The sequence below is a fragment of the Patagioenas fasciata genome, chromosome 1 (genome assembly GCF_037038585.1).
Source record: "Patagioenas fasciata isolate bPatFas1 chromosome 1, bPatFas1.hap1, whole genome shotgun sequence".
Taxonomy (NCBI): Eukaryota; Metazoa; Chordata; class Aves; order Columbiformes; family Columbidae; genus Patagioenas; species Patagioenas fasciata.
Window position 1 is genome coordinate 66,352,913 of NC_092520.1, and position 13,914 is coordinate 66,366,826.

Sequence of the window (13,914 nt, forward strand, 5' to 3'; positions counted from 1 at the left end):
AAGGATGCTCACACAATGGCACAGTTAATGTGATAGCAAGAGTGTGGTGGTCACCAGATAAGGAAGCCCTTGAGCATTGCACATTTGTTCTTTTCTCACTGCACAGCAGCGTGCCTCTGCAGATACACCCTTGGAAGTGTTTCTCTGGGGGACAATGTCACAGAACTACTTGTAGGACAATTTATTTCCTACCAGGTCTTCTGCTAGGCATTCTGCTTGTGGTCACAACTTAGTCTCTTAAGCAGAGTTCAACTACAGGAGACTCATTAAGTGTGGCTCAGTTATCAGTGCTGCCATGTAAATACACAAAACCACATTTTTTACCCTGCAAAACACCCTACTCTACATTTAACCTTTCTGGTTTTGTAACTGATGAGCAAACAAAAAATCTTGTGCATTTACTTATCAGGAGAAACATTTACTAAACCACCCCCCTGAAGTGAGACATCGTGAGTGCTCAGTATTGATGTACACCATTTACTGTAAACTGAAAGACTTGTGAGACCATGGCCTATTCTTTATGAACATAATGCATCCAGATTAAAGCATCAGATCTTAAAGTTCAATTAGTTTGTTGTTAAAGATTGTGACAGGCTTATTTCCTCCCTCGTTTATCTAAAGAATGAAAAATGGCAAAACCCATGAAATCCTATTTTCTGACCAGCCATTAACTTGATTTACAATGAATTTGTACAGTGCCTGATTTATGCCAACATTGTATCACTGCTTCTCTGCAAAATACAAACAATTAACTAATGATTTACGCTTATGCAAGCACAGGGGAAAGAAGATCATAATCTTTTCTCATGCCCATTTCCCTTCCAGCATGCTCAGACCTCAAAAAAATAAAGACTAATTTGGTCACATGTGCTTCAACTGTCAGTCAACACTTTTTCATTAGAAATATAGAGAACAACCCTGAGTGGACATACCGATCACCCACGAGCTAGACATGTGTCTATGCAAGATCTGATGGCAGCTGAAGTCTCTAAACACTTTGAAAGATATTTTGCATTGGATTGACTCACCGTACTTTTACTCTCCTAAAAGCTGAGAAACTGAAATTACAAGCCTTACAGCTATATACAGATAAAAAAATGCTTGCTAGCTCCTTTATTTCTCAGGGTTTCACATTTTTCTCCACTGTTACCAATAACACTGAGTTTTGTGCCCTTGGGACAGACTCCTTCAATCAAAAGAGGTATTAATGTAGTGCACAAAACTGAAATCTTTTTACAGTTGAAACCAGTGAACCCCAAAAATCAATACTACATTTATAGTGCCTTCATGATAGCTGCATAACAATCTTTTCACCTCCTGGGCAAACCCTAATAGTTGTGAAAGAGTACAAAAATAAGTTAGCTCTTTAAAAATGAAGCATGCTTGTGAATCTTCCTTTGAGCTAATCAAAACAACTTTTGATTCCAGCAGGTTTCTCATTTGAGAAAACAAGAACAAAACAAAACGCCACCAAACACCACAACTAATAGGAGTAATCAGTGTTTGCTTCATAGTAATAGCCTTGAATAGTAATGATAAATCTGTCTGAAATGTGAAATCCTGACATCTGAAAATTGCCTATGATAGTGAAATGAATGCCAAAATTCAGCGTCAAAATGTTGCAGATTTTTTTTTTCAATAATTATGTTATACTTGTATTTTATATTATGACCAGTTGAAGGCTGTACAGAAAACTTGGAAATATTGATTTTTATTATTTTCTTGATGATGCTGGTTATAAGCTATCTGATTACAGTACTTTGTAACATTTGATCCAGCAGATTCCCTTCATTACATTTTACTAAGATTTATTCCAATTCTCTCAGCCTAACATAAGACTTAAATTTCAATTAAGTTCCCATATCTTCATGATGATGTGGCAGAAAACATCTATCCATTTATATGCAAATTGAATCTCTTTTTGCTTGTGAATTACATGTAATTATTATGTCTTTATGGCAAGGTTTAAAAAGGAAAGGCGAAGTTATTTATCATTCTTCCTCTATACTACCAGAAGCTAGGAGACAAAGTATACATGAGGATCCAAAGGGAAGAAAAAAAAATTATGAACATAGAGTAAAAATTAAGAAAATCTGGTTGTCTAGTGAGTAGAGCTGACTGTCTGAGCATAGATGCAGTTAAGGTCAAACATATTTGAAATTAAGTCAAATCGCAAATATGCTTAATCATATTTGAAAGGAATGAGCTACAGGAACCAAAGGACCGGGTCTACATCATCTTCACCTGAATTACATTTCTTAGGACTTCTTTGTTTCATTAAATAACTAAAATGATTTTGAGATTTGCTTCTAGAGGAATGTCTATGACTCAACATTATTTTTATTTAGGGCTTTTAGAAAGACAAAGTTAATGGTATACAATCACTTTATCCATTTTCTCGACCTAAGTCATAACTTCAGCACCATCAAAGATTAAGTTTCAGAAAATCATGTTTCTCTATAAATAGACACATGAAGCATATAAAGGGAAGATGGAACAATTATTACTTTTCCATGCTACTCTTTGCATTATGCGAAGATTTTTTTTTTTCAGTTTAAATCATTGACCATTCTACCCTAATATGTTGTCTTCTGACAAACAACTGTTTCCAAATGCGGTGGAGAACTGGAAACAGTCAGAGGAGTGATTCTTCTACTTTATAATCCTTTCCTGAACCGTGATGCAATCATTACTTTTACAGATATTTTTAACTGTTCCAAATATTACAGACATAAAGCAGGATTAAGGAATCAGAAGTCATCAAAATCTACATCTCTTTTTTCCTTTTTCTCTCAGTCCTTCTTTGTGGGCATAGGACATTTCAAACCATCACTGTCGTTTATATCCAATGCTTTAAAAAACATACTGGAGTCAAAATCTCATGACTCAGAATTCAAAATTATTCAGGTTTATAACTTAGTCACAATTTCTCTCTGGGACATTTCTTCATAAATAAGAGACAGAATTTGAAGTCTGGAAGAGGAGTAAAAGAGAGAGGACTGGGAAGCTCCCTGCTGCATAATGCAGATTGTCCCCATTCCCCTACAAGGTGTCAAGACTCAGAAAGTTTCAGGGGATGGGCTAAAAAAACATGATCTGGTTCTCCCATGATACATGGAAGTCAGAAATCACGTGGCACTTTTCAAAAGAAACTACAAAAGTTGCTGTAAAGGGAAACTGCCAGGTCATTCCACTTCCTGAACGCACATCTGAATCCCTGCTTAAACTAGCAGTTTATGAGGAATTAGTAGGTGAACACAGGGTGGAGGACTGGTAAGGTTTATTTCTATCTTGTACGGCCTAGTCCTAAAATTTTCACTGAATAACTTTTTCTTGTTTGTTTGTCAATAAACAGAGCCAAAGTAGAACTGGGGCAATTACATGAAATAATATAATAAATGTTTTTCATCTCTACATTTTCCTCTCTGTTCTCAAGGTAAAAAAAAAAAAAACACCCACACAAAACAACAAACAAACAAAACAAAAACCAACCAAACAAAAAACAAACAAACAAAAAAACCCACACAAACAAAAAAACCTCAACACAGTAGTGCTATCAGGTCAGGTCACAAGACCATCTTCTCCAGAACCCCATGAGACAATGTGACCACTGGTCCCTTTGGCCACCTTAAAACACAGTCTGGTGCACTGAGCAAGAATTGCATGGTTAGATGTGCTTTACACTATGTGTTTAAGTCTTTGTGCTCCGCTTACAATCCTTTTTATTATTTTCCATGTCATCACTACATTCCATAAGGAGCTGCTGAGTTTGGTTCAGGCGCAATTTTCAATGAAAAAAGACTGGCAATGAGATCAGGCAAGATGAGAGTCTCCACAAAACCGATCTGAAAACTTGTCTTGAAACAATGCTCTGGGATTCTTCTTGTCCTTGGGCAGGATTTTTATGTGGAGTTGGGAGATAATGCAGACTGAAGAGATCTCCTTTAAAAGTTTTACTTTTATTAGGCTGGTTTATGTAAGGTCTCTGGGCCCCTCAGAGGAGGATTTTAATCATCTTGTGCCTTCTGTGCTACAGTGATCGCAATGTTTATCTCTGTAATTCCACATTTGTGAGCCAGTTTTTCAAAGTGTAAACTGACACTGACTTCATAAAGAACATTTTTCCAGAGGAAACACAATGGTAGAGTCATAGAGAAGCACCATAAGCCAAAAACTAGAAAAAAAAAAAAATCTAATTGCACTAGAAGGAATAAACCATTCTCAGTTTCCTTCCTTTGTTCTTTAGAATGTGCATGAATAAAACATATATGAGTAATATTTTGTGAGGGAGAAAACTTGGCCCTTTTCTACTTGCAGGTATCAGATGCATCATATCTAAAGGAAAACTTAAAGAAGAAACTGAATTTTATCATCTGCAGGAATTGAAGAACAGGTTTCTTAAAAACAGGAAACAAGATCAGTGGAAGTATAGACTCAGAGGGAAGACAAGTCTCATAAAATATTTGTGTTTCACTATGTCTTAAAATCTTATGCACCGTGAAGTTATCTAACAGCTTCTGAAACCACAGGTTTTCTTCAGCTCTCCATTTAGAGCATTCATTTGCTTTGCACCTCTGAAATGCTCTCACTACTCAGAGCTAACATTTCCCTGGGAATTGTTCAACCCACCCCACCTCTTGGGCCAGGCTGAGCTTGGCTCCTCCAAGTCTATTGCACAAGGATGGCAGCAAAGGCCATCTGCAGAACCAAACTCAACTGTCCAGATAAAGCCATTGTGGACAATAATCCATATCTTTAAAGAAAATAACTTGAGCAATTCCTAAGGGTCTTTGAGCTTGATAAAAGGCAAGAGTTCTGAAGTAGCAGTACAGTCATGTTGTAATACTGTTTAATGGCATTTGCTGTTAACGTTATTCATACGGGAATGCTATTGACTTGTACTTCCTTGAAAAGACAGTATTTTCTAAAACCTGTATTAGTGAAATCCTTGTGCCTTTTATCATTATACAGATTGCAGATGACTTCATAGGATCCATCAACGCCTTGAATGACAGAATGCTACAGCCTCTGACTAAATTTAGAAAAGAAAAAGAGAAAAGCAGACCTATAATTACTGTCCCTGCAGAGAAAATGCAGGCACTGTGCCAATTTTTGCATTAACTATCCCAAGTCTATTAAGATATTTCTTCCACCTCAATTAATTTACATTTCAGTATTAATAACAGCATAACTTCTGCACTCTTGATCTCAGGGTGCAATACCAATAATGTTATAATCCTCTAACATAAAAACTTCTGTGTATCTTGTAAAAAAAATGAAATGCATATTTTAGAAAATTTACAAGGCAGCTGAAGCTGGAATAATGCACTTAATATTTGCAATGCTCCCACATTTTTTCCATTGTATTACACCGAGGGTCAAAGAAGGACTTTAATCTATGAGGCCAGAATATTGCAAGATAATGAATTTTTTACCCACAGAAAGTAACAGCATTACAATAGATGTAGTGATCTCTCTTAACTATTTTTTGTGTTACCCTACTTACTCTTTGTAGCTTTATGTAAGAACTACCATACTTTTTATTTGTGTATTGCTCATCTCTTACTCCAGTTTGAAACATGGCATGCTTCAGCATTTCATAATCTACCCTGTTTATTACTGAATAGTTAGAGGCCCTCAGACTGAAGGAAAAACAGTCTGTATTTCAGTGACTGAGTCATGATATGGTTTTTAGAAATTTATATATATGTCACAGGAAATTTATAAAATGTAGGGTTTCAGGATTACAGTACTGGAATTGTATACATCACGGAAAGCTGAGGACTGATGAGTTTTCTGATTGAGATTCTTTCTGCTGAAATATAGTTTACCAAGGAAATCTTCTACAAACACTGGGGAAGCATTAGATGTTTTGTGCAAACATTTAGGAATTAGCTATTGAAGACTTAATAAATGCTTGGGCAGCTGTGATGACCCTAAGCCATAAAAACTTTAGAGAGGAGATATGATCAAACCCTCACTGGAGTTCCTCTGCACTTAACAAGCATTAGGTCCCTAAGACCTGCCCTCCAACAGGTTATACAAGATCGGGTTTGATTCTTTTTCAGTTCTACCGTTTACAGAAGCTCTAAGCTCAGCATCCCAGAGGCTTCCTGATCACTTTCAAAAGTGCACAGAGGACAGAAGAGAGAGGACTCTGGAAAATGCTATTCCTTTTTCCCTTTTTTCTCTAGATAGTAAATTAATCAATCGACCTAGTCTTCCACCCAGTGTACCCAGTCTCCATGTCTAAATACAAAATCACTATAGATGACACATATCTTTTCTATCATACTTTGTTCCCTCAGCATATTTGCCAAAACATCTTGAGATCTACCGGGCATATCAGTTTAGTATTATTGATATAATTTAATTAAATAGGAAAGGTGAATAGGAAACGAAAGTCTACATTTAGAACTAGAACCTAAAGCACATGCTACAGAAGCTACATGCATACAAGTATTTGTATGTTGTGGACAATGTCTGCTGTCAGGAATGACAGTGAGGGCTGAAGGAAAGAAGAAACATACTAGTAGCATATTAGTATGAATAATACTGCATATTAGTAATAGCACATGTTCCAAAATCTTGCGCCTTTCTTTAAGGTGATGGTAAAAGTTACTGCTGCCCAGGGTCCAGGTATCATCTGCAACTTCACTTTAATGGTTTACAATCAAGAGAATTTTTTTCTGTCTTAGTGTTGCACAGTATTAAGAGAAGTAGGAATGTGTGATCCATCAAAGGGATTTTCCTGGCCTTCTCAGCACTCAAACACGTAAAGATTTCCCATTTGGGCTTCAAGTGCTCTGAAAGTTTTGACAAATCATGTAAAGGCATGACGCTAGTTCCTTATGACTAATCAAAAGTAAACTATGTCCACTGTAATTCTGTGTGAGAGCCTCTATTCAGGGATTTACTGCTTTTTTTTTTTTTTTCCTCCCATTTAACACCTATAGTTAATTTATCTGAACACTTTAGAGAATTGCTTTTTAGAGAACACCTATATGCTCATTCCTTTCTCATTATTCATCATTAAAACCTTTCACTACTGTGCCAAGAGTACTCAAACTTCACTACATCACACCCCCTGGTGGGTCTTTTGGAACGTTAATTTTGGAATACCAGTAACTGCAGTGCCCCTTAAACCAGTCAGAGAAGTATTGGCATAGTAGCAGTCATAGTAGTAGTGGTGCTGGTAGTATTTAAGGAAACTTTTTAAAGTGTCCTAGAATTACAAGGAGAAGCTAATCCATGGGATAATTCTGTGAATTGCAGTGGAATTGCATTACTATGGAGTTAGGTGTCCACAGATTAAGAAGCAGAAATTATTAAACTGTCACAATCCAAAACCAGGAAGAAATGTTTGCACAGATGTCTTATTTATAGACCAGTAAATATGTCTTGTTTATACACAAGTACGTATTGGCTCCATTATAAACACAGCCTTCACCTAGATATGCTGTTTTTCCTAGAACACAGTATTTCCAAGCCACAAAGTCAGTATCTATGTGTATGTTATCTGGTTGTTTTGACTAGAGCTTCAGTAGTATAAAAAGCTCAGTGAAGATCTCCTACCCCTTCCTTGAGGCTTTCTGTGGTCTTTTCAATTTCCTTCTGCTTTGTTGTTTTGCTCTCTATCATCAGTGCTTCCAAACTCAATAGACGAGAAACACGACATACGTCTCAGAGCAGCTCGCACTATTGATACCAGCTTACCTGTTTAACAGCATAAAGGAGGCGACCGTAGCAGTACATCATCATCATCACAGGGATGACCAAGCAGAATATGAAGAGACAGATGATATAGGATGTGGACTCGGCTGACTCAGAGGACCAGCGTACTGAACAGCTTGTACCTGCACCTTCTATCCCGTAACTGCTCCAACCGATCAGAGGTGGCACAGTCCAGAGCAGGGAATAAATCCACGAACCGCCGACTGCCAGCAATGCCTTCTGGTAGTCATCACTGCGCTTGTTGCACAGGGTGAGGGTGCTGTAGCGTTCATAGGACAGGACAGCCAGGGAGATCAGGGACACAATGCCTGCGATGAACCAAGAAATTGAAAAGCATACTTTTATTATTTCGCATGGTATGCATTTTAAAACCCAAGAAAAAATATGCTTTTCGGGTTATTACATTATTGGAAGGAACAGTGAAAACTATTTCCATTATTATTTATGCTCAAATCCTCGCTGGAGCTGGTTGCTCTGTCCACTATGTCAAATTTTGTTTAACTCGTATTTATCTTATGTTGAAGATTGCAATACTTGGGAGCTATTCCTCTTCAGGCAGGTTTTCAGATTTAGCTGTCTTAGTATAACCCAGAGGAAATACATTTTCTACATAAACTAGTAAAATGCTGAAAGATTCCCTTGCTAAAAACATTCAATTTTCAATATTCATGAGGTTTTTCAAGTATTTTATTGACTTGTATACATGTAAAAAGCTTTATATTCAAGACTGGGAGCCCCAAAATGAAATAAGCTTTTGTACTTCTGCACCATCAGCTATATATAACCTCTGTTCTGATCACTCGTATTTGGAATCAACAGATAACCCTCAACATGACTGTGTAGGTCGTAATTTTATTTACATAAACATCACACAATCAAGTTAAAAAGTGATTTTGGTTAATATTGAACCCTAGGTGCCAGAGACCAGTTATATCTTCCAGTGGAACATTCAAAAACCTGAGTTGTAGGACATTTCAACTCTCTTTTTCGAAGTCCAGTGTCCCAATCCCCTCTAAAATCTTTATGGATTTGAATGGCAGATTCTTAGTCATGACCCAATGGAAGATTTTTGATATTTCCTATGTTTTTGTTCTCCTTGCAGCTTCCTTACAGCTCTTGGTAAAAGAATGTTTCCCAGGAGTTATGACAGAAGGAACTTGTTGGAAAAAAACTTAACACCATCTTTTCCTGTGATTTCTAGACCCTTAATTCTGGTCCTGTAAGATGAAAAACATAAATAGACCTATGCCAGCCCAGCTCTTTCCAGGATATTTTTTCTTAATCTTTGCCATTACTAACAGCCAACTATACAGTAACATTGAGATATACCTTGCCAAAATTCTCTGGTTTTGAGTGGTACGTACTTCCAGCAGTTCTGTTGATAGAAAAAGTGATCTTCAGGGGAAGCCACAGCTGTAATCCATTTTTCCTCATTTAACTCTCAGCTTCTCCTGTAGCTCCTTCCCAGGCATGGAATGAAGGTGAGTCAGAGACTCCCCTGGGTATAGCACTAGTCTATCCTGTATCTGGGCAAAACACCCCACCCCTGAACGCACACACGCAGGTCACAGTAGGATATTTTCCCTAGGCAGAACATTTTGCTTCACTTTCCCTTAAAATTCAGTGACTCATTTCCTATCCTTGCCATCCTGACAATTTGCAGTCACTTTGTGCAGAGCTGGGTATGGCGAAGGACCCAGGGGCAATGCAAGCACTGTGTGCTGCAATAGGATGCTCTGTTTCTCAGGGGAAGAGAAGGCAAAAGAGTGTGAAGAGAAGGCAACTTCTGATGAAGAAATCATCTTTCTTGTTACAAAAGCCTACTATATTATTTTCTGTATACTACTGGGTATACAGACCTAAAAAGTAGATACACTTACAGCTGAATGATACAGTTTAAGAGTATAATGTTAAATCTATTTTAAGGCTAGACTACTTTAGAGGCAGTACAGACTTTCTAATCATTCCTCATCTGATTTATTTTCCTACACAACACAGCTCTTGAAAGCCTTTGGCCCTAATTCCTGCATTAAACACGTCTCAATATAGAAAAAAAAATAACTGGTTCTGAATTACTAGCTCAAGAACAAAGAATCTACCTCTCTCTTCTCACTTCCAACCCACACTTGTCTTCACTTCCTTAGTATGGCCTCTTTCCAGTTTTTATCTGCTTGACTGAAGACCCTCTTGCTATCAGAATCATTTTGCTCATGTAGGCACCTAAGGCAAAAATCCAGATTTTATATTTGAAATTTAAGCTTTAGTAAGGTGATACAGATCTACTTCTGTTTTTTAGATTAGACCATCATGGACTAACAGAAAACACTCCTAAGAACAAGAAATCTCTCCCCTCCCAACTGAGTGCTGCGGCAAGGTTATATTATTCTTGCTCTACCTCTGATGGCAACTGAGGGCACAATGTCCCTATTTTGAAGAGGCAGCCCATGAGACATACTTTTGTGGAGAATATCCTACAACTCTAGGTGTGATTTTGCCCAGAAATCCAAATCAGGTGTTCAAACTTTCCTGTCTCAAGGCCCTTGCTGCTTTAGCCATTGGGCTCTCAGATCAAGCCTGGCTGCCAGCTCTGCTTGCTTATCCCTGTGGCTGTGCTGCTGCCCAGCAGCTTCTTATAGTGTTCCATCTGAATATGAGGAGAAACTTCTTTACTTTGAGGGTGCCAGAGCACTGGAACAGGTTGCCCAGAGAGGCTGTGGAGTCTCCTCTGGAGATAATCAAGACCCACCTGGACACATTTGTGTGTGATCTGCTCTAGGTGCTTTAGCAGGTGGGTTGGACTGGATGATCTACAGAGGTCCCTTCCAACCCCAGGAAGGGGGTTGGGTTCTGTATTGTCATGATTTACAGCATTCATTTGCACTTCCTCATATTTTTGCCTGTTGCCTAAGACAAGAGAGATGCTCAGGTTTCCTCATGCAGGTATTTATGATGGACAGCTTTATGGAGCAGCTCTGAAGATAAGTGGCCATGAATGCAGGTTTGCTTGCTTTAAGCCAAAGAAGAGTCCTGTCTTCAACTGGTATGGAGTTAATGCTCTGTTATTATATTAGAACCATGGTGGTCAGTAAAAAATAAATCAAATATTACCATTGAGACATAACCAAAAATGTTTCTTTTAAATTATAACAGATTATTTTTCTTCTCTACATGCAAGATTGGAGACACTTAATTACACATCTTGGCGGGAGCCATTTTGTCTTTACTCATCTTTTATTGTTGAGTGCCACTGACATGACACAAACTACATTTTTCTCTGGAGTAAAAGAACCATGATATATGGAAACCCAAACCATAGAAGTTCAGGAAAAAAAAAAAAAAAAAAAGTCAATCTTTGTCTTTTTCTTTTTGTCACAGTAGGACCTTAAGGTCTATGTTATACCTGGGTTTTTTAATAACACTGACATTAACACCACTGTGCATTGACTTCTAGAGCTTTCAAAATAACAAGGGAAAAGAGCAAAGCACGTAAGGTGTAGCTTATAAGAGACATCAAAAGTTAAAAGAATTCAATGTGGCTTATGTGGTTAAAATATACTAAACCAGATTTATTATTTAGAAAAATTACAATTTAATGCTCCAGTGTCTCTGTTTGCTATGAACAGCAACAACTTTTAAAAAGTATGGTTTTTTTAATCTCTCTGCTTTATCTGTTCAATAGCTGAATCCTGGGAAGATACCACTGTCATTTCATCGATTATAGCAGTAACGCAGGCCTAATTTGTTGGACTGAAATAGCATAATTTCATAACAAGGGCAAAATCAGATTTTGCATTCAGTATTTAGTTTTAGACTGGGTGGAAGTAAAAAACAGGGAGCAGGTGTGTAACATTCAGTGAATGAGCTGCTTGCAGAAACCTGATGATTGCCTTGTCCTTTACATGACTTTTAATAGCACCCAGTATGATCTTCTCCGTATTTTTTCCAGGTAATGAGGTTAGACTAGTGGGTCCATAGTTTTCTTGGTCTTCCTTCATGTCTTGTAATCCAGTTTGGATAAAGTAGAATAAAGCTTCTCGCTTTTCATTGTGCCTCCTATCTTTGTATATCAGAGTCATATGCATTCAAATGTTGTGGTCTTAGCCAGAAATCCTGCAGTTATATTCTATTTCACACCTTATCTATTGTAGTCACAGGAATTAGTGAGAATCTCAGCTTTAAAACAAAAAGCAAACAAATATTTTAGAATTATGGCTGACAATAGTACTTGAATGTAATCTCTGTAGTCTTAATAACCAGAAAACAAATTTAAAATTTAATGTAAATTATAAAAAGAAGAAAGTAATTGTAATTTTAAAACTAATCACAAGGCTTCATACCAACATTTCATTCTTATTTTGCAGTAACATTTATGACTGGGTAGACTGCACATATTAATTTTAAATGAGAAATGTTTTCTAATATCGCAACAAAATTAAGTTCAGACATCACAAGTCTAAATAGAATTTGCCTCTAACAAATATTTAGGGCCTCAAGCTGGTACCTAGCCAAATAACTCCACAGAAGTCAATCACAGAGAGAAATCTAATTTAGTCCCCCATCATTTCATGCATATACAGGAACAAAGCTGAGGTTCTCACTGAACAGTAGTGAAAGATTACATAAAAATACACTGCAGATTGCATTACAGGAACAAATAATTATTCAAAATTTAACCATGGAAATAAGTGACTTTGAGACAAGCCGGGTCTGAGGCATGAGCCTTTTCTACTCAGCAATTAGTTGCAGTGAGAAGAGTGCAAGTAATTCAATTTCAAGTCATAAACCAGGACAGCCATCCATTCATAGGACTACCATCTAAGATATTATCTATTATTTACTTTTATTTAAAGATCTGTACATTTATTCCTGGCAGCACAGCAGAGAGTATGTCTCTAGGTGAAGGGCATGGCAAATTACTGTTTTGTTCCTGCAAGTCCCAAGAGCATTACATTTCTGTATTAGTTTTTGCTGTTCAACGCTCCTCTCTGTAATGTAGTAATTCAAAAAACCCTAGAATTGCAGAGATTCAGCCTACACTGGGTAAATGTTTTGACTACTAACTGATGTATATTTCCCCTCCTGAAGCACCTGAAGGTCATTATCCTATATCATTATTAGACTCCTGGAGCATCACAGTTGCATGGTGTACTACCACATGTCCTGCACTGTATTCAGGTTAGCAAGGACCATGGGCAATGAAAAGAAGCCACAGGTAAGCTTAGACAGACTGAGCTTGGAGGAATGCAATAACACTTTATTCAAAGAGACATTAATGGATCAAAACTAAATGCAAGTCCTCAGAAAAGACCAAGATGACCCAGTCTCCATGCAGTTTGATTTTACCCACTCACAGCCATCTTCTCATAGCTTTCATTCACCCACACTCACAAGCAAAAAAGGTTCAAGAGATCTGTCTAAGATCTCTTCTGTGTAACAGGGAAAAGAAGGGACTCTAGGTATCAGTTCATCCAACCTCTTCCTTATGGGTACCTCCCTGACAACAAATTGGGTTTTGGATAGAGCTTTCAAGCACTTCAGGAGTCCACTGTCATTATGAAGTGATGCATGGCTTACAAATCTGGTTCATGTGAACCTTGGTATGTCTCAGGTGAAGCTGCTGCTCCCTGTTTGCATTTTCTCATGTAGAAAGTATGTCTGCCTGGAACATACCCACATGCATGGGCACCATCTCTTTTGTGGTGAGCTATTGGGGAAAGAAATGGCAGGTGTGATGTGCTGCATCCCGGATCTCATGCTCCTCTCTGCGGGATGCAGAGTCCTCCACTGACAAATTGTGCTCTGCTCTTACCATTTGGAAACAGTGTTCATTACCTGCACAGACCATTCTTCTAACTCTTCTGCTGTTGCTTCTTCTGGCATTTACATCCATTTCCCTTCGCCCATCAGTTGTACCAACCTGAATCCATGACAAGTGCCTACAATTCCTGATGGCACTGCAGTCTGTGGCCAGGCCAAATCAAGCCGCTGAGAGTGACATGGGGCGAGACCTAGCTGTGAGGATGGTGCAAGGCAAGGAACTGGAGTCTGCCCGGCTATGCTGCTGCCGAGACCCAAGGTGTGATGGAGCCAGCTGAGCTCCCCTGGGTGAACATCAGATCATCTTCTGGCCACATACAAAATGCAGGGGGGAAATCAAGGAGATAGTAAGTGCTGCAGTTC

General features: G+C 38.0%; 1 protein-coding gene across 2 annotated transcripts in view; it reads right to left on the reverse strand.

Annotated features, from left to right (window-relative positions):
• LOC136097299 (pinopsin-like) overlaps positions 1 to 13,914 on the reverse strand; it is a 92,076-nt gene that overhangs the window by 54,263 nt on the left and 23,899 nt on the right. For both annotated transcript variants that reach the window (XM_071807893.1, XM_065829554.2), the window contains exon 3: positions 7,717 to 8,042. In XM_071807893.1, coding sequence (XP_071663994.1) covers positions 7,717 to 8,042 — 326 coding nt within the window. The remainder of the gene's footprint in view (positions 1 to 7,716; positions 8,043 to 13,914) is intronic.